This window comes from Phaethon aethereus (assembly GCF_964289735.1).
Source record: "Phaethon aethereus genome assembly, chromosome: 18".
Taxonomy (NCBI): domain Eukaryota; kingdom Metazoa; phylum Chordata; class Aves; order Phaethontiformes; family Phaethontidae; genus Phaethon; species Phaethon aethereus.
In genome coordinates, this window is record NC_138594.1 from 13426021 (window position 1) to 13446363 (window position 20343).

The 20343-nt window shown below is 39.5% G+C and overlaps 1 protein-coding gene across 2 annotated transcripts in view; it reads right to left on the minus strand.

Annotated features, from left to right (window-relative positions):
• RPTOR (regulatory associated protein of MTOR complex 1) overlaps nucleotides 1–20013 on the minus strand; it is a gene marked incomplete at its 5' end in the record, with an annotated part of 156046 nt that extends 136033 nt beyond the window's left edge. For both annotated transcript variants that reach the window (XM_082008349.1, XM_082008348.1), the window contains 3 exons: nucleotides 2420–2502; nucleotides 5164–5266; nucleotides 19852–20013. In XM_082008349.1, coding sequence (XP_081864475.1) covers nucleotides 2420–2502; nucleotides 5164–5266; nucleotides 19852–20013 — 348 coding nt within the window. The remainder of the gene's footprint in view (nucleotides 1–2419; nucleotides 2503–5163; nucleotides 5267–19851) is intronic.
• Nucleotides 20014–20343: the final 330 nt, after the last annotated feature.

The window sequence follows — 20343 nt, forward strand, 5'->3', positions numbered from 1 at the left end:
GTACGTGTTTAGCTTTGCAATGTTTGAAAGGGCTGTGATTTACTGTCAAGAACCAGGCACCTTGCACACAAACATCTGAGCTCAGTAATTGCCTCACGTTACGGGCAAGCTCTGCAAGGCAGCGTGAGGTCGGCCCACACAGGGTACCTGCTGCTTCTAGATGCCTGTCCCTCATTCCTCAGTAACATGGACTCTGTTATTAAAGAGTGGAGAAAAAGGGTTGTTTTCACCTTTGCATCAAAACATTTTACTCTTATTTGTTTTCAGATACTACTTGAATTTTCTGCCAAACTCCTGGGCTGCTAGAGAGTGATAACTTTTTTTAATGCACCAGAAGGAAAAATGCAAAAGCAAATTCTCTTGTCTTAAATACATACCATAACATGCTTCAAGACAAGTCCTTCCCATATAAACATACTTACAAAACACTTCAAAGAAAAGCATACCCACAGAAAATTTACCCACAGATTTAGTAATGTAAACATCTTGCCACTGAAAACAGCAAGTCCCCTTCAGGTAGCACATTCAGCTTTTACTGAATGATAAACTCAGTTCTAGTCAGTCAAGCCTGAACAAGTAGGGCTCCTGAGCAGGGAAGTATCAAACAAAGGCAAGCAGTAAAGAACGGGAACAAGTAATATCTGCATTCAAAATGCTCTAGATATATTATTATTTCCATCAAGTTTGAGTTAGAAAGAGGAGGGACTATAAATGCATACAACAAACTACTTCACCAACACCTTTAACAACACACACCAACAACCCTTTTAGCTGTGAAAGAGATTGTCAGCAGTGTCTGGCAAAAGAAAAGCTTATATTTACCACTGCAAAGGTAATCTCAAAGCCACCTGTCCTTTTTCTAAAGGTGTTAGTGCTTCACGAAGGAATGGAAGATTTGGGGGAACAAAACCCCAAAAGTCCCAAGTTCTCTGTCTCCCTGTAGGAACAGGGATGTTCAGAGCTTCCAGGTTCCAGCCCTGAACAAAACATTGGCTGTGGCAATCTATCTTTACAGATTTTTATAAATTATACAGAAACAATTAAATTCATGTAACCCATCACAGTTTAAACAGAAAGACTGATTAAAAATACCGAAGGGCACTGCAAACACAAAGGCGTTCTCAACCAGTCATCCTACGCAGAGGGTAGGAAAATACCAGTAACTTTTCCAATTGCAGACCATGCTCCTAAATTACATACTAACAGATATTACAGAGACACTCGGCAGATTATTTATACATTAAATAAGGTAGTGAGCAACGGTAGACACAGAAAATATAGTCCTGGCACTGACAAAAACACACATAATTATTATTACTGAAGACAGTCTAAATGGAAGAGAAGAAACAGTGTCTCCTTAAAAAACGAAGACTAGGCTAGTATTTACGCATCACAAGGAAAAAAAAAATTAAAGCAAATCTACAGGTAGGCTCATTCAGTGAAGTTACTATTTCTGTTTGGGTCACACATTACATGCTTATAATGACAAATTTATGATTTAGTAATCAATAGTCCAGGTGCTTTGAAGAGGAGTATTTTGACCCAAACTGCCCTAAAGCATGCAGATAAGGACACGAACATACTGGGGAATACTAACAGTAAAGAGGATTCTACAGTTTGGGGTTTGTACCTATTTGGAAAATGCTGCAGACTTCAAATTTCTTTCTGTAATTTATCTACTGAGACACATGAAACTATGGACATTGAAATACCCAGAAGGAAAATGCTTTCCCAGTGTGGAAGGGTGAGATGTTACAAAACGGGAAATACAGAGTCAGTTGCTTGCACGCTCAACTCCTGCTCTGTGTTACTGCTAGCCAAAACATTCATTTTCAAGAACATATACACACATTATACTTTAGCTAGAATTAGCAGTTACCAAAGCTCTGAAATTATGTTTTACAATAAAACCAAAAGTCTTCCTCTGCTACTAAGTGTACAACATTCATTTGTTCCTAAGGACAAAAAGAATACTGAAGAGTGCTGGGACACCATTTTGAACTAGCTGAGGCCAAACACACTTTTACAACAGAAGAAACTATAAACTCACAATGAAAAACTTCAGAACATCTCAACAATACAATAAAATCAGAGGAACCTACGTTAAAAAAAAGATAATACAATAAAATCAGAGGAACCTACATTAAAAAAAAAAATCACTGTAGGACTTAGTACTTTAAAAAAACATCCCAGATGTGATCAAAGAAAGTGCTAGCCAGGAGGGGCATCGGCTAGAAAGCTGTCAAATTTGACAGCTTGCAAGAATTTATTTACACTGATGGATGAAGGAAGCAACAAATGCTGCAAGATCACCATGCCACATAACAGACACGTATCTTAGTTTTTCGTCTACATTGAATGTTATCATGAAGGAGTATCATATCTAAAGCTGCAGAGGGGAAGCCCAAGGAATACTTACTCTTGGCTGCCAGTTTTCATACTGCTTCTGTAAATTTGCACCGATGGTTTCCAGAGCTTTTTGAGGGCCCATTGACAGAGGATCTAGGAAATAAAATACAAATTAGTATTTTTGACCACAACTGAATCACTCAGCTTGACAAGAGGCAGAAATTATTTCCAATTCTATGTGCATTTAAACCTTTAGCTACTCCACATTATGTTTTTGTAAAATCCAGATCTGCAACCTGGGAGACCGACGTCTACATCACAGCATGAACACCACCGCACTTTGCAGAAGAAAGAAGCCAAAAGCTTTCCACTTTCCCTCCCCAGTGTTCTGCTTGCAAGAAAGATCATTTAATGGCATTTTAACGCAGGTTCCTTCTGCGCATTCAATTCCAAATTCATAAACATTACATTCTTGATGGAATTTACTTGGGTGCAATACCCAAAAAATTATCCCCAAATTCTTCACTCAAGTACAAATTAAATACCATTGAAGATTGCCAAATTTGGAAGATTTCTCTCACTAAGGAAAAAAATACAGTTTTGTTTTGTAAGACAGGAGAGGCATAACACTTGTTTCTTTTAATATTGGAAAAAAGGTTTCTATAGTAAATAATGACAAAAATTTAAATTGGTTAAATATTTGATGATAAACATTTTTTTCTTGATGAATGCAAAATCCTGCTTCATTTACTTTCATTGATTACTGCTTCAGAGATTATATGCCATTTGTAATTTTTAAGAAGTTAATTTTATCACTAGATAATTACCACCATTCATACATACCAATACAATTTTGGCTTACGTGCTTTATTCAAAAAAAGCATGGCCATATAATTGACGCTATTAACAAGTTTCAAAAAAACTAGAAGCTAATACTTTGCAATTTAATATAAATTATTTTAAAAGCATTTAACCAAATCAATGAAGTTATTTTTTAAAAATCTTTACAAATATTCTACCTTGTACTGCTAGAATATAGCAGAATATACAGAATATAATAAAGTAGGATGAAAGCAGAATTTTATGAGTTATTTTTCTTAAATGAATAAAAGCTAGGATCTTGTTTAAGGTTAGTGTACTTTTGTAGAAGGGTTTATGGTAATGCAAGTATACCATTTACGTTTTTCCAAAACAAACGAGCAGTAGCAAACTGTCTGCTCAGGCTTCGAGCAGCCTGCCCGCGTTCCCGGGCTCCGCGGCAGCCGTTGTTCCAGAAGCCCCGCCAGAGCGGACCGCGCACCCCGAAGCTACACGGGCCGAGATATGGTCAGTACAACCACGGCACGAAGCTCCCCGTGCCCTACACCGTGCCAGGGCGACACTGCAGCGCACGTCTCAGCTAAGGCTTAATTCTGGAGAAAACCAAAACACTTCAGATGTTCTACGGTTGCATCTGGAAGGTACCGTGAGAACTGCCACCGGCTTCCGTCTGAGGCAGCCATGGTCAGTTGTCACCAGAGGTCACAAGTTGGTGACCTCAGCTCAGCTGGAAATGGCAGCAATTGCATCAAAATGATTTCCACACTTTCTTGCACATCGGGCAAAGACATTATGTTTCCACAATACAAAACATTAGCTTCTCTTGAGACTGAAGAAAAACCAACCGGTACTTTTGCAATTACCTTTTTCAGAAAGTTAAAGTTGGCTACAGATAGAAATGAGTACTTGTGTATATATACACACCAAAAATTTAATTAAAAAACTGCATTCAGAATTCTCTTTGTTGACGATAATTGCTAATAACTTTATTTTAATGACTCTGCAATGCTCCTTGCTCTCTACTTGTGTATCAATGAGAAATGAGAGCTGTTCTCTCCACCTAATAGTTGTATTTGTTAGTGCATGCTCATGGCTTTTTAAGTGCTTTAAAGTTATCAGCATTTTTAGGCTAAAAAAAAAGATGCTATGATTCATAAAGCACATAAGGCAAGGTTAGAAATGAGACGTTCTGAAAGTTTTTAAAGAAATTCAGTTTGCGCAATGATTAATTTGCTTCTGTAGCCTATCATAAACCCGAGTTTAGGATTACAGTACTTTACATGTTACTTGCTGATGACTGAACATTTTCAATTCCTAGATAAAAACCAAATCTCACTTAGAAAGCTTTCTTACACAAGGTATTTCCTTCTAGTGTTACTTCAGATTTGTCTCATCTTGATAATCAGACTTGATCTCCAAAACCAAGGGAACTTTTCATTTCTTAACAAAAGACTGAATTTAGTCCAACACTGCATCAAAGTAGCAAGCTCATGTGTTGGAACTGCTGGCAAGACATCCTTGGGAATAATTCCAGGTCTTCTCAATTCATGATCTGATTAATGCATCTTGAGATGACTGCTCTGGGGCTGAAGTCCATGCATTTTCCACAAACTTACTTCGCTATTGTATGACACAGGGTAATTTTAAACCTTTGCAGATCACAGTACTCTAAATGTTACTGCTCAGGGATTTCCTTAGATATTTATAAATCTACAACAATTAAAACAAAGCTAGATAGCTAATTAACAGGGGGGGGGTTTCCCTCCATGCTGTCTTGTTTTTGAGTAAAGCAGGAGAGATTACCTATGGCAGCAGTTACTGCTGGACACTTAATTAACTCATATAGACAGAGAGAAATCAGCTGACAGATTTCCTTTTGTTCACCTTCGTTTTAAGTCCAGGAAAGACACAACTCCAAGACCACTATATATGCTATAACTGAGTATTTATAAAACTAATACAGTTCACTGGAGCTTGGAAGTTCTCAGGACTTACCTATCCAACACTCCAGACGGGCACAGGGAGTTGTTTTCACCACATCAGGAGGGTCCACACCGACATTTAGGCACAACACTAAGGCAACACTAACAGTCTTCATCTGCAAAGACAGAGAATAAAATGCTTATTTAGTACAGAAACAAAATCAGTGTTCACTTGTGTTGAAATTTTACTACTATAACTTCTGAAGGGTTTCAACATAGCTTTGTTATCTGCTCTTTAACATGGACTATTTTAAACAAGGCACAACTGATTAAATTCCTTTTTTTTTTCTTTTTAAAATAGAACAGTACTTAGGTTTTATGTTACTATTTTTATTATTATTTCCTGAGCCCATTCTTCTTTTATAGAGCATGGAAATGGGCATCACTGGACTTCTGCTACTGCAATTAGTCATTGTCCAACTGAAGGACATTATTAAAACATGAGAATGTGCTATTCAGGGTCCCTGATCAATATGAGCATATAGTATGCCCTCTCTAATATTAAAACTAAAAGCATTACAAGGGAAAAAACACCCAAGTGACCAACCAAACCATAACAAAACGTTTAGTCCAATTTTTCTGTTTTATTTTCTTTACATGTTAGGTACCCTAGACATTCTTATTTTAAGAGAAACCATCAGCTGGCTCCCCTTCCCGGTCTTGCCTATAGCTGCTGCCCCAGTATCAGCCCCGCAGAAGTGACCAGGCCACTCCCGTAGACATGCTTCTGTAGCCACAAGGGGCACCACGAACATGCAAAATCCAAACCCAATGATACCGTACCTGTGACTGAAAAGCTGCATTAAACCAATGACTAAGCACTATAGCCAGTTTAAAATACTGCTTTAAATTATTATTTCACATCTTTATGCTGTTTTCTAAACTCCCTCATCCCAATACCTAAACCAGAGAAGGAAAACAAAGGAAGTAACGTGGCTCATGGTACTTCCATCACGTGCTCAGCACTCCCTTGCTTGCCAGAAGCAAGGCCACCCGCATTTCCACTTCCCCAGGGTGCTCATTACAATTCAGAACAGCAGGCAAAAAGCAAATAAAAATCCAAACCCCACACTTACAGAAAAAGCTAGAGCCACACAAATGTATAATTTATAAAGAAACTAGAACCTGGAGCAGAGAGACACTATACAGACCAAGAAGGGGGAACAGGCTCTCAGGACACAAATTCTCATCAGGACACAAATTCTGCAGCATCTGCTCACTGCCATGTCTATGATGGGGAACCCGGAGCAAAAAATTAGCAAGAAATTCATCCCAAACTATGTTCTTGCTAAAAAAACCCTGCAATTGTGTAGGTGTTACTCATCCTCATGAGTTAACAAGGGGAGAGCAGCACTTTCCAGAATACAGATGAAAGCAAGAGTCTGAATGGGGATTCCCTCACTAGCATTTCACAAGGGTTCCCAAACGAGTGCACACAGATCAGGTGAAAACCTCCACAGCTGAAGTTTAGCACTCAGTACACATGCACTAAGACTGCTTTATCAAAATTAAGAACACATAGTAAAAATATAGTTACTGGCAAAATGAGGCTCAGCTGCAAGACGCCACTTGGTCCTCCAACACTGAGAGCAGTCAGGTTGCCCTGAGGCAACACCACCAAAACTCAACTGCCTGCAACCAAACCTGGGGACTCCCGATGGAGAGCAGAGATCTGTGCTGACAACCAGCCTGATTCATTCCTCTCCCCTAGAAGTCTTTTCCATCCACCTCCCCCTCTATCTGCTTACGTTTCGCTTTCATTTCTTTTCCCCTTACTTTCCTTCACTTATTTTATCAACACCAAACTCCTACCCTCAAAAACAAACTGTGCCACCAACATGGTGCTGATCCGCTTCATGTTGCTCACAGGCATCTTACCCTTCCCTCTTTTTTTTTTTTGCTTCGTTTAGAAAATAATTTCATCGGTACACATGGCAACTGCTGCCCTGGTTTTCAGAACACAGCAAAGGTGGTTCACTACAATAGTGACTCAGACAAAAAACACCCTACAAGAGCTGCAACAAAAAACCAATATATTTACAAATGTAAGAGGCACATGACATTGTTCACAAGATGTGCATCCAGTTAAAAAAAAAGTAACTTCAACATCCAAGTATTGACTTATTCACCTCCCAATCCAAACCACACACAGAGAATCCGTGACCCCCCCAAAAGGGCACAAGACTTCCTCCCCAGCTGGAGAACTGCATATTGCTAAACTAGGAGGTATTTTCAGGAAAAAGATACGTTGAGGAAACGGCCTCAAATTGCAGGGAAGGTCTAGATGGGATATTAGGAGGGAAAATTTCTTCACTGAAAGGCTTGTCAAGCACTGGAACAGGCTGCCCAGGGAAGCGGTTGAGTCACCATCCCTGGAGGCATTCAAAAGATGTGTAGACATGGCACTTAGGGACGTGGTTTAGTGGTGGACTTGGCAGTGTTAGGTTTACAGTTGGACTCTATCTTAAGGGTCTCTTCCAACCTAAATGATTCTGTGATTTTCAAGGTAACAAAATATTACCCAGCACTAGTAAAAGGAAGAATAGTTCCAAATTTTTTCAGTTCATCCAATACCAGATTTGTATGTTATAAAAACAGCCCGATTTTTAAAAATTATCAGAGGTGACCTGAAAGCTCCATGCACCTTCAGTTACCAGTACATCCATTCCTGGGCTCTGTGAACAGATTAACTCGACATGATGCAGGCTGCTGTACATAAGTAGCAAAGGGTAAAAATAGTTCCCTTTAGTATTAAAACCTAAGAGAGAGATTTTTAAGTGCTTTCCACCCAGTAAAACAGATGTCTGGCACCCGATACTTCAGTGCCTTATTTTTCCTTAGCAAGCGCACCTGGCTTTCTTCCTGCTCACCTATTTCATGTACAGTATTGACTATTGCACCAATAAAAACATCATGGTACTTCGATATTGCAGTAAATACTTATTACAACATGCAATTTTAAACCTTTCTATTCCTTTTGAGAAGATAACAAAAGATAAGGAAATAGCTTCATTTAGAAAGCAACATTTCTCAAGATTATTATTTAGTGTCATATTTCCTGCCTTCCCTTTCCCAAAATCCGTCGAATGTGTTTAAAACAGTAAGGGGCACACAGTTCCTGTTGAGACTTTTGGCTTGACCTACCTGTGTACTAGGCAAAGAAATTAATCACATTTAACAAAAGATCTTAACTAGATAACCCTTTACTATTTCAAGCAGCATAAAAGTGTTATGTACCAACTATGCACATTTGTTGAGAACACTGGTGCGCAGCAGTATGATCTTGGAGAAAGGAAAAAAAAACAACACAAAACACACCAAACAACCAAAATAAAAACCCCCAAACATCTCACAGAATGACTTGCACTGACTGAGCTTTAACCTGCACACAAGGACACCTTTTCAGTATGCTACACCCACTGCCAGTTCGCACAGGTTCAGAAAGAACGTGGTGCTGCAGGGTGTTAAAGAGCACAAACATCCCCAGAAGTAATCACACAACGGCAAACAAGCACTAAAAACCCAGGAAGAAACAAAGAAAACTACGGGACAAAATAACTTATTAGAATTGAACACACACAAATCATTCTTTCAAGAGAAAGTATCCTGCCAAACAATCTTTTCTCATTTATTTATTGTTTCCCATTTGTGGTCTAATACCGTTTTATTTTTCAATATTTTACTAGTAACGTCTGATCTCTGACTTATGCTGAACAGGATGATATTTATTTTCTATTCCCAACTTCAGTGTTTTAAATAAGCATCTCTCCTTGAAGAGAGACAGCAAACCAGTACTGAAAAGTAATAGTCTAACTGATCCCAAAGACAAATGGGGTTATTTCCCCTCTGCCTGCCTCCCCGCAAAGGACGTAAAGTATTATACTTCACAACTATCTGTTCTGCTAATAAAGAGCACATCTTCAGTAAGAATTACAGCTCTTGTACTCCCCTCTGACTCCTACTCAACACCCATCTATGATGTTGAATCATTTCAGATCAAAAGAAAACCTGAGCGCAAAAAAACGAATAATGCTTTTCACATTTCTAAACTGTGTTGGAACATACGACCAGAAACTTCATAGCATATTTAAAGATTCTTAGTACAAGACGTACTAGGACATTCTCATCTGTCATTAAGACAGTGGAAATTTTCTCTTCTACATTTCAAGCATACATCCACCAGAATACATTTCAATGGATTTTTGTTAGAATTAAAAAAACAAAACATAAGAATATTTGGCAAGCTTCTAGGAAAACCAATATCCCAAATGCTCTCTCAGCAAAGGCTCAAGATCAAAACCATAGAAGCTCTTACTGTGGACTCTTCTCTATATAGCGTAATTTGTACGTTAAAAAAGAAAAATTGGATACCATTCACAACTTTGTGTTGCTTCCAATTTAAAATGATTCAATAACTCTGGGTCAGAACCTGCGATACTTAAATAGCAAAAATCCACTCGGTCAAAAAGCTCTTCCCGAGAAGTAATGGTATTGAATTCAAACCCCAAACCCATCAGAAATGACAGTAAGTGAACAGAGGTAATTCTGTGCCTATTCAGAAGTAAAGATGCTTATTAAAGCATTTGACATCAAAATTTACATATTATATTAAAGATCAGAGAACTTGCAAAATATTTTGAATTCATCTCTTATTTCAAGACAAAACAGATTTGCAAATGAGAGAAAGTCACATCACGCATAGGTATCTCAATCAAAATTCATACAATTTCTGCAGTTATTTTCAGCTAGAAGAAAGCATTACATTATCTTCATAAGAATGGTTTTGATTGAAAACCTCAAATTTTATCACCACAGGGAGCCCAACTGATCCTATTGTAGCATACCTGAAAGTAATTCCAGTCCAGACTGAAACCAAGACACCCCATTTCATCTGTTGCTAAAGATTTGTTGTAGGCCAAATAAGAACAGGGTTAGCAACGAAGAAAAGAGTCATATAGCTGTTTTACCTTCTAGTTCAAGTAATACCAAGAGCAAGCCAGTCAATCAATTTATGAGAAGTTTTGCATTTTATGGTAAGGCCTTCACCTAACATTTCAGAACGGACATTTTAAAACCCATAAATATTTTATTTCTACACTGCAATTTTCAAGCTGAAAAATTTCTGTTTAAACATTACACAGATGAACATTCAACTGTTATAAACCTGCCTGGTTTTATACCAGTAAGTTAAAATTGCTTCTGTGAGTTAATACAAACACAAGATTAAGTCAGCATTAAACATAAAATATATGCTGCTACATTAGTTTATAGAGCTGAGGGTGAACTTAGCAGCATTAAATACAAATACTAGGACAGGTTTCCAGACTGAGAAATCCTCATATCCATCTCATTTGGGAATCCTCATTGGCCAGCAGGCTCAATTCTACTTGCTTGTTCAATAAATTCATTCCCTTCCTAAAGACTTCGGGGGGGGGGCATTTTTCTTTATATACATTTACGCAGATTTAATACAAGCCTCTCGACCAGAAAGCAAACCAGCTAGGTGTTCCACAGGTAATTCTAAAATGTTAACTGTTTTGGGGACATACCATTAACTACTTCAAGAAGGAGTTCTCGAAACACTGAGCAGTAACAGCAATATATAGCAACACAAAACATTGTTCTCCCTTTGGAGTTTCAGTTACAGATCATTCTGCAACACCACAAAAATCATGTTTTTTCCTTCCCAAGCCTCATGGAAGGTTTTATACATCGCACCAACACCCAGCAGGCTTTCTCACACGGTGGGCTCTGGCAGCAAGCTGCACGCTTAACTGGAGCGGGGTTCTGCCAGGGGTGGCGGGATTGGTGGCGGATAGCCACGGGAGGAGGTGGGCATCCTCAACTCCCTGGCCACTTCCCATCTCAGGCCCTCAGCTAAGAGGTGACACGTGGTGACGTGCTCTCTAAACGGCACCGGCATCATTTCCAGGGCTTAGGGGCAAAACACAGCACTGAGGAATGCCAGTTTGCAAATCAGCTGGCGAAAAGGCTGAAAATTTTGAACAGGCAGACAAAACTGTGTCCTTCCTGGCCCACTTGATCTACACACAAAAACTGCACATAGCTGCACACAAAACCAAAGAAAGGTTTCTTAAGGGAGTGACTCAGAACTATCCCACATGTACCCAGCAGACAGGCAGAAGGAATATAGATCCCTGCTGCAGCAGTGGAGTCTGATGCACTGCCCTTTGAGCAGTCACTTACACCATCAAGCTCTAATTTGGTACTCTTCTACACTCATTTTGCACCATGCTGTTTGAGGTAATTGAGAAACAAGTGTTAATCTCTTTTTTTTTTTTTAATGGATCTTCCCTTTAGAGGGCCAAATACCAAAAGAAGATGTGGCAGTCCTCTTCAGCTCACTTTGCAAGGTAAAACATCTAAAAAGGAAGAGCTTTCAGTCTCAAGGAATGTTTTTTATATAAAGCTTAAGAGAAATAAATTGTTATGGAAAAAAAATCTCAGTGTGCTTCTCCACAGCGATAAAAATAGTAGAATGCAAAGAAATACTTCAGGTTAACATTAACAATTCAGCACCTCTGCAGGTAGTCTTCAGCCATCTGTAGCCCAAAAGGTCGGTTCTTGCTGTGACAGCATACGCTAGATTCCTAGATCAACTCTCCTTAGTGTTTGTTTTCCTTTTCTAACCTCTATATTCTGCACTAATACTATGCATTTTCTTCAGAGCTTTATTATGTCCAACATGTTCGTTTACCTAGTGGATGCAGCTACTACACAAAGTTCAAGAGCAGGCAGTAATGCTAACACAGCTCCTCATAAAACAGACTTTTAACTGCTGGTTTCGCTATTTACTTTACAAGTACTGCCTACACTTGCAGATGAATTACTACTGTCAATCAATACTCAAGATACACCTATACACTTTCTATTTACTTGCTCTGAGAACAGTGTGCATCATCTCTGTTTGACAGGGAATAGTATCAATTGTCAAGCTATGGCCCGGCAACCTCAGCTTCTGAAGGTGCCCTTGGAGATCAAAGGTAATCGTGCATGACAGAACTGCTCCTAAGATTAAAAACTACAAAGTCAAGTAGGCCGCTTCACCCTGCCATAGCAAAGCATAAAAATATTACCTTTAAACCACTGCTTAGAGGCATTTACCCAAAACGGTGTTTTCTCGTCCCTGCCAATCATTTCTGTAAAATAATGAAAAATAATAGGAAGCAAGTACTTTACTAGTATGATCTTTGCTTTCCTTATACAACATGCAAAAAGAATCAACAAGAGACATTTTCTAGATGTCACTCCTCGTTTCATCTGTGGCAACAGCTTTCCCTGTCACCTCAGCACAACTCTATCTGCTTTGCATTCTGTACAGGCTTCTTTTCATCATTCCACCACTTTCCCACTCCTGTCTAGCGCTATCTTTAAAAAAGTGTCCATCTTCCTGTGCATTGACTGACTTACTCATCTTCAGATCTTCCTTACAAACTATTATTTCAAATTATTCCTGGAAGACTTTTTTTTAGATCTTTAACAAGTCAATACTACACTGCATATAACATACATTTGATCAGGAATCACGCTGTTCCCTTTAAGTGGAGTTCCTGAGCTACAGGCAACTTCACTAAAATAAAACAACCTTTTTTAAAAAAAAAAAGTTTCCTGAGCTTACATGAGCAACAGGGGAAAATTATAAGGAATTAAGTCCATAATTTCAGCTGAAGTGTCAGGACCATAGAGATGAAGATGTTTGGTTGTATTTGAGAGCCATACAGTACAGAACACTGTCCCTCTGCCTAATAAGGCTCAACCACCTGATTACTTCAAGGGCTTCAAATTTCTTGCTGCTGATGTGCAGAGAGAAAGGAAGAATCACTGAGGGAAGACAACAGGTTTCTCGGAGCAAACCATGCTGTAGGCTGTGTGCCTTCTTGAGGCTTTGTCAGACTACAGGGAAGCCAAACAGAGGGACGGCCACGAGTGCAGAGCTCCAGCCGGCCAGCAGGCTGCGGAGAGAGGGATGGAATGACCCAAATCATCACTTTTACCATAGACTATTTTGTACACCTCTGAGACACTGCTCCTTTTCTCTGTACACTGCCGCTCTCATCCCCTACCCAACAGAAGCTACTCCGGCTGTAGATCACCCTGCCACAACACAGCAAAAATAAATAAATAAATATAAATACAAATACAGAAGTAAAAATACTGGTGAGGGTGTCACTGGTACAAAAAGATAAAAGGGAACTCTCTGGGCCCTGAGCCCATCTGTTACCTATTGTACCCCACATCACAGCTTCGTATTAAAGAATGCCATTAACACGAATCTGGTTTTGTTAAGTAATTCATTAGATAATGTATCTAAAGTTCATTCTTTAAAGAAGAATGGAATAGCAAGACAAACATCTTGGTTTTATCAAATTTTCTTGGAAATGCCAGTTAAGGTTACGAGACACACAGCACAATCAATAACCTCTCTCAGTTATCCATGGCCATACTCTGCTAACACTCACCTTTGGAAACGTTCAAGGGTAGAAGATCAGCACAGTGGCAAGCCAATTAAAACAACATATCAGAGATAAAAACGCAATCAAAACCCCAAAACTCCCCAGAAAACCTACATAACCCATGGAGGCAAACAAAAATGAAACTCCAAGGAAGCCTGTTGCCCTTCCATTTCTCTGTCTGCGCAAAGGCAGAGAGAAGAAACGTAAGAACAGAGAAGCATTAAAAAAGCATTTCTAAAACATTCACATAACCTTCAGTTTCTCAACTATCGAGACGTACACAATGCCAAAATAAAGAAGTGGTAGTTGTCAGCAGAACAGATGTTTCACAGTTTTCTCCACAAGAGCTTCGTGCGAAGCAGCCCGCTACCATCTGGCGATTTACCACTGCACCAGGGTTCTACCAATGTTTATTAACATTTGCCACACTTGAGAAATTAGAGGAAAAGCTTCATATAGTGATACATATTTTTAATTAAAGTATGCAATTTGCAATAACAGTCCAGCACTTGTATATCTTTCAGGGTGTATATTTTTTTCATTGTCTACTATTCACAGGCGTTCCAAATTTCTGCAAACATGCTGGGGGGGCAGGAGCGTAATCAGCCACTACAACATATATGTTGAGTTCAAGTAGCAACAATTGCCTAACTCCTCTCCAAATACCATACGCTCTGTAGCGCAGCAGCACCAGTCTCCAAGATTGCCCTAGTCTCCAACGAAAAAAATGAACCACGTTACATATAAATACATATTCTCTCATTGCATTTTTTTGAATGAAGAAACACAGACATAGTTACTTTCTGTCATTCCATTTGCTAACGGTGAAGTCTCTCCCCGCTCTAAAATTATCTTTGCATGTGATAATGTTGTCAGCTCCTGTCCCACACATCACACTGCACTTCTATCACTTATTACTCATATTACAAACATAATTACAATTAAGCACTCTCAGGGAGCTATTGAAGGGAATAAGATTCCTGGACATTTCTGGATATTAAGCCACTAACATTTTAGATTTACAAGAACTATTTTCTTCTACACCTAACTGGTAGAAGTAGAAATTCATAAATTCACAAATGTGCAATTATGCATTTACTCTCCAAGTTCAATCATCACAAGAAAATTACTTATTATCTTGCAAAAGGTCCTCACAACAATGCTATGAAAAAAATCAAATCCTGGATATGCTCTAAGAAATTACATAAATTAATGGAGTTAATCTAATGCTCCACCTAAATTAAGTATACAACAAAAGCTAAAGCCTAATGCCCTCCATAGCAAAATACTAAACTACCACATCATCGTCGTACCATTAGTGTGTTCTGATTAAAGTTGACACAATAGCTGTGGCACTGGAAGAGATTAAGTAGAGTGTTCACAGGAAGTACGGATTGCACTGCAGGTAACTACCAAGTAATATTCATTTTACAGCTCTCAGCTGAAGTGAGAAAATTCATAGGATGAGAAAGAGATTGACCAAGTTGAAGATTTCAGTGTTTCCTACTGGTGTGTAAAAGTAAGATCTTTTTCTTTCAAACTGTGACTAGGTGTACTCTTCAGAGCTGTTAATCAAAGTCCCCTCTCCGCTTAGACGCAAAAACACATGTAGATAGAGGTAGATACAGCGCAGGCTTCCCAATTCTACCCAATCAATACACAGCCATCTTAATTCAAAATTATCTTTGTTCTAGATAAGAGAAGATATAAATCTATAACTTCGATGACAGCGCTCATTACTTACAACAGGGAGTTCAGTTCAGGGAGAAGATGGGGGTTTTTGTGTTGTTTTTAAAGACATTTGTAAACTAGCAGGTGCCCTGTGCTACCACTCAATTCACACACCTCGCTGGACAGCAATTGCCACTTTTAGTAACTATTGAACTAAAATGGATTTCAACCACTGACCTAGAAGGGAGACAGATTGACGCCATTACCAGTTCTCAGGGCCATGCTACAGTATGAAAGTTCTCCAAGCTAGTCTTCCGAAGAGTTTATCTTCATACCAGGGGAAGGGCAGAAACTACACATCATTTGGGTTAATCCCAGACTACTTACTGGGTTACAAGTTTCCTAAACACGAACACAGCTGATCGTCTGTGATCATACAAATGCTTCTTTTCTGTTTGCTTATAAGATGGAGTAAGTCAAACTGAAGTGACGGCTGCTGCCAAAACACAAACTCCCACCCTCTCCCCCCACAAGATTCCTGCTGCCTCGTTTCAGCTCACAAGAACCACACCAAACAAGACTTAGAAGAGGAAGAGAGGGGGAGATTCACCTTCAGCGCTCGAAAAGCAAGCAGTAAGCAAGCCATGTCCGTTACAAGAGTGCCTGGAAAGCTTCCTTAGATTGGAACGACTATTTCAAGCTGGAATGATGTGCACACACTCCCAATGCTACTATCCTTCACTGATGTCCTCTGACACATGAAACATTTACCATGCAGGCAGGTAAACCCTGCTTGTCTGAATTAAGAGCATTTGTATGCGGTCCTGCTTTAATCTACATTTCCATAGAAACTTAATTGTCTATTCCTCTTCTCATAAAAACAGAATTTAATTCTCACTCAGCATGTTATGAGGCAGCAGGAAAAAAATGTTAAAATGAAACTATTACAACCAGCTTGTTGCTCTCCGCTTATTTTAGAAATCAATATAAGTACCACACATCTTACTTTAAACATTCTGAATTTAGTAGCAACTAGTCACTAAAGCCTGGTGTATTTGAAATCTTTTTATTTAAATCAAGTTTCATGATTTGGTTGCTACTGCAGCTGTGAGCTTTAATTCAATACACAAAGCATAATTCCAACCCTCTTGTGTTAAAAATATTCTTTAAATAAATAATAGATCAAAGCAGTGTCACTTTGATGGCATATGTAGTCCACAGAAGCAGGAGATGAAGGATTAAATGTCTTCAGAGCAGTCCTTCTGGATGAAAGGGGGGGCAAGTAAATGTTCAGTTATTTTATCTAGATTTACCACTCATTATTTTTCTTATTTGATTCTTCCTTCTTATTAGAGTTCTGCCTTCTAAAGAACCTTCAAGTTTGTATAAACCCTGGGTTTTTTACAGAAATGAAGCAAGATTAAAAAAAGAGAGTCATTCCATTATTCCCAAATCTTAGTGAATCATTTCCTACAACCATAGTAAAGCTAGGATCACTCCCTAGGACAACTCAAGATGATGAATAAGGGCAAAATCTTGCCACTGCTTGTGTTTTTCATGATTCACAGGGAAAAAATGCCACCGATTTACTGCAACTCAGGCAGATAGAGACTTGTTTTGGCTAACCTTTGAGAATTTCTTGATTTAGAGATAGGCTAGTATGTTTAAATACAGATAATGCCTCCCATCCTAAGCTTTGACAACTTAATTTATCAATTTAAAAATAATGGAATGCATTCCACACTCTCAACTCACACCAAGAGGTATATCTCCTCCAGCCCTCAGGAATATCTCCTTCAATAGCCTCTAGAAGATAAGAGCACATTCGAAATCAATCAGACGTGGCTTTTGGAAAAAGGAGGCAAGACACAAGGAAAGTAAAGTAAATTGGGGAATGCAACAGACCCGCAGTCAGACTGAGACTGCAGGGAAGTGACTATGTGTTGCTTTTAGTTTGATTAGCAGCTATAGACAGGCATCAGAGACCTTAAATGCTGACCAAAACAAGCACGGCTGCAACACAAAATTCTGATCACTGGGAAATAATCTTCCAAAGCCAGAAAAGAGAAAGAGAACAAACTTTCTGAAGACAGCTAAAACAACAAAATGAGAGGAATAATGAATTTATAATGCCAGAGAGCATATAACAAAAATGTAAAGTGAAATCAGAAAAGGGAAAAAAAAAAGAAAAAGAAAAAAATCAAAGGTCAGTATACTTCCTGACAGTAAAGGCTGACATTACTGCATAACTTCCCTCACACTATTATTCCAAAATGTTTCATAATAAAAACCCCACAAATCTCAAGTTCCTGCATGTTTGTTAAGGTGACTAGATTTCTTGACAAACCCTTTACACTCAAACTCCCATTTTCAGTTGGTCTACATGAAAACAACAGCAGCATGAACTAGCAAGCTACTTCATGTAACACAGGGTCAAACCAGATTTTATGAACTATTTTGCAGGATTAACCTAACTTGAGTTAGCTGGGGGAAAATATTTAATGAATGCCATTTCCCATACAGAGTTCTAAACACCCCATCTTCAAACCCCTTCCTTCAACCTCTGAAGTTCTGGTAAGTTTGTTATACCACATCAAATGCTAAGGAGACATCCAACAATAGCTCAAAAGTCGAGTAAATACAAGACATGAAAAGTAACTGTTAAGATTTAAAAGTAATTAGATTGAGCATTCTCAAATCAGCTTCTGTTCCTCCCTCAGATGTCTTTATGTGCTTTCTATATATTCTTATGACCCTGTTCTTCAGCAAAAAGTAATTATATACAACAGCAAGTTGGTCCAAACAATACCGGATAAAGCTGTCCAGATACAAATGATATGAGCAGCACCACTGATCCTGATATAAAGAAAAGTTATCTGATTCAAGCTGACAGTAAAAACAAAAGGACTAAACAGAAAATTTCAAATTTGCTCTTATTTTCTTCATTTGCAAAAACAAGACAGTATCTTGGAGAATGATTCAGGGCCTGATTTTGCTAAGGTCATTCACAGCAAGTAACACAGTATTTTGTGAAAAGCACACCATTCACAGCAGAGAGGGCTCTTAGAAGAAGAAACTGCAACTCCATAGGAGTAAGGACGGTAGGAGCTGGGCTGTGATAATCACTGTAACCACAGCTCTGTTCTTCATTTAAATTATTCTCTTTGGCTGTAATATGCATATGAAACGTTTAACAACAAATACAGAGAAGACAGCTGATTACTACCACTTTACTCACGCTTATGCTGTACAACCTATTGATTAACTTGATCAAGTCAATGTCATTCCCAATTTAGAAAAAGACAACTTTGCAGATCAGGAAATAAGTGAACAGGAAGCTTCACAGGAAGGCAGAGGGATCACTAAAATAGACAAGCAAGCTCATCACACCTCCACAGTCTACTAGAAAAAAATCTCTTCTTTGCCAAAACCCATTAAATCAGGCATACCACAAAACTTTGTGTTCTGTGGCTCATTTAAATTACATCCAAAAAAATCTCAATTCAATCCATTAATGATCTGCCAAGTCTAATTTTCAGTACATGATTCTTCTCAGTCAAATGATTCTGATTCAGCCAAAGCCTTCCCCAGACCTCCTGAGCACTATAACCATTTAGGCGAATGCCCTTCTAGGAACATTTAGACGCACATATAGCACCCTTATGCCTGGTCATGATGCCTCTGGAAAGACATTACAGGATGGTGTTTCAACAGCAGTTCCCAAGTTATTCCATAGCATGGCAAGAGTGACCATAAACATAACAGAATTTAGTCACAAAAAAACCCTCATACATATTCATAAACACAAAGTTATGGGCAAAACAACTCTGAGACCTAAGGAATCCTGTTATCCAAAGCAGATTCCAAGAACAGAACAAGTGCAGCCAATTATTCATGTTTGTTCACTTTTAACTTAAAATGTTTAAGCTGGGACATAGACACAACACAGGATTCAAGACCCCCATCAGGCATCTTACTTCGAAACTTTATCAGTTTAACATGCAACATATATTCAAACACAAGAGAAGCACCTTGCTTTAATACAGTAAGTGCTTCATCTAATAACTATTTCCTGCCTCCAAAATAACATAATCTCAGTTTCCCCACACACAAAGAATGCCTTAATTTTATATTCCACATAACATGCTGGTGGCAAGCTTCAAAACCACAATGCTTCCGTGCATCTTCACCACCAGACAACTGTAATGACTACATTTATTGCACCTTGTGCTTGCATCATTAACCTGGTGATCCAGAGAGCTCTTTATGGCCTCATTAATTTTATTGTCTTTCCTGAAAAACACCAAGTACACAAATTTCATTTAAAGATCTTAATGAGGGAGCTACTGAAAAAGCGTATTAGCATGAGCTTGGAATTACTACTCGTGATCTATCTGCACGTTTGCTTCCCCTAACACCACAAAACCAGGCACACAAACCATCAGAACAAACACCCGGCATGAAGTACAGCAGCCCTCTGAGCACTTACTCCTCCCTTTTCACCACCTGTCCCCCCCCACTCCTCCTCCAAAACCCATCCTGCCCTTGAGCATTACCCGGTCCTTCATTCTCCAACTCTGAGCCAAAGACTTGGAGCCTTCGATCTTCTCGCAATGCCTTTTCTTCATGAAGGCCAGAGGCAAGTTCCAGTCAGTCAGGTCGGACTCATCCTCCTCCCCAAGCCCCAGAAGAGGCGACTGCAGCAGCTCAGACTCCATCAGAGGGGTAATGCCAGGCAACAAGTGAGCAGCAATCTCCGGCCCAGCACGCAGCGGGGGCCGAGGGATCCCCCCGGCAGGCGGGGGCGCGGCCGCGGGCTGGCAGGGGGGAGGACGGGGCAAGGGCAGAGGGAGGCTCCTCTCCCAGGTGTGCAGGTAAGGACGAGCCCGGGGCAAGCAGCGCCTTCCACTTGGCGACTCCCCTCCGCCGCCGCCCGCACACAGCAGCCCCGTCCGGGCCCCGAGGAAGGCGGCGCCTCCCGGCCCCGCCGAGGGCCGAGGTGCCGGCGGGGACCGGGCCCCGGGCCTCCACTCGCGACTCTAGCCCCG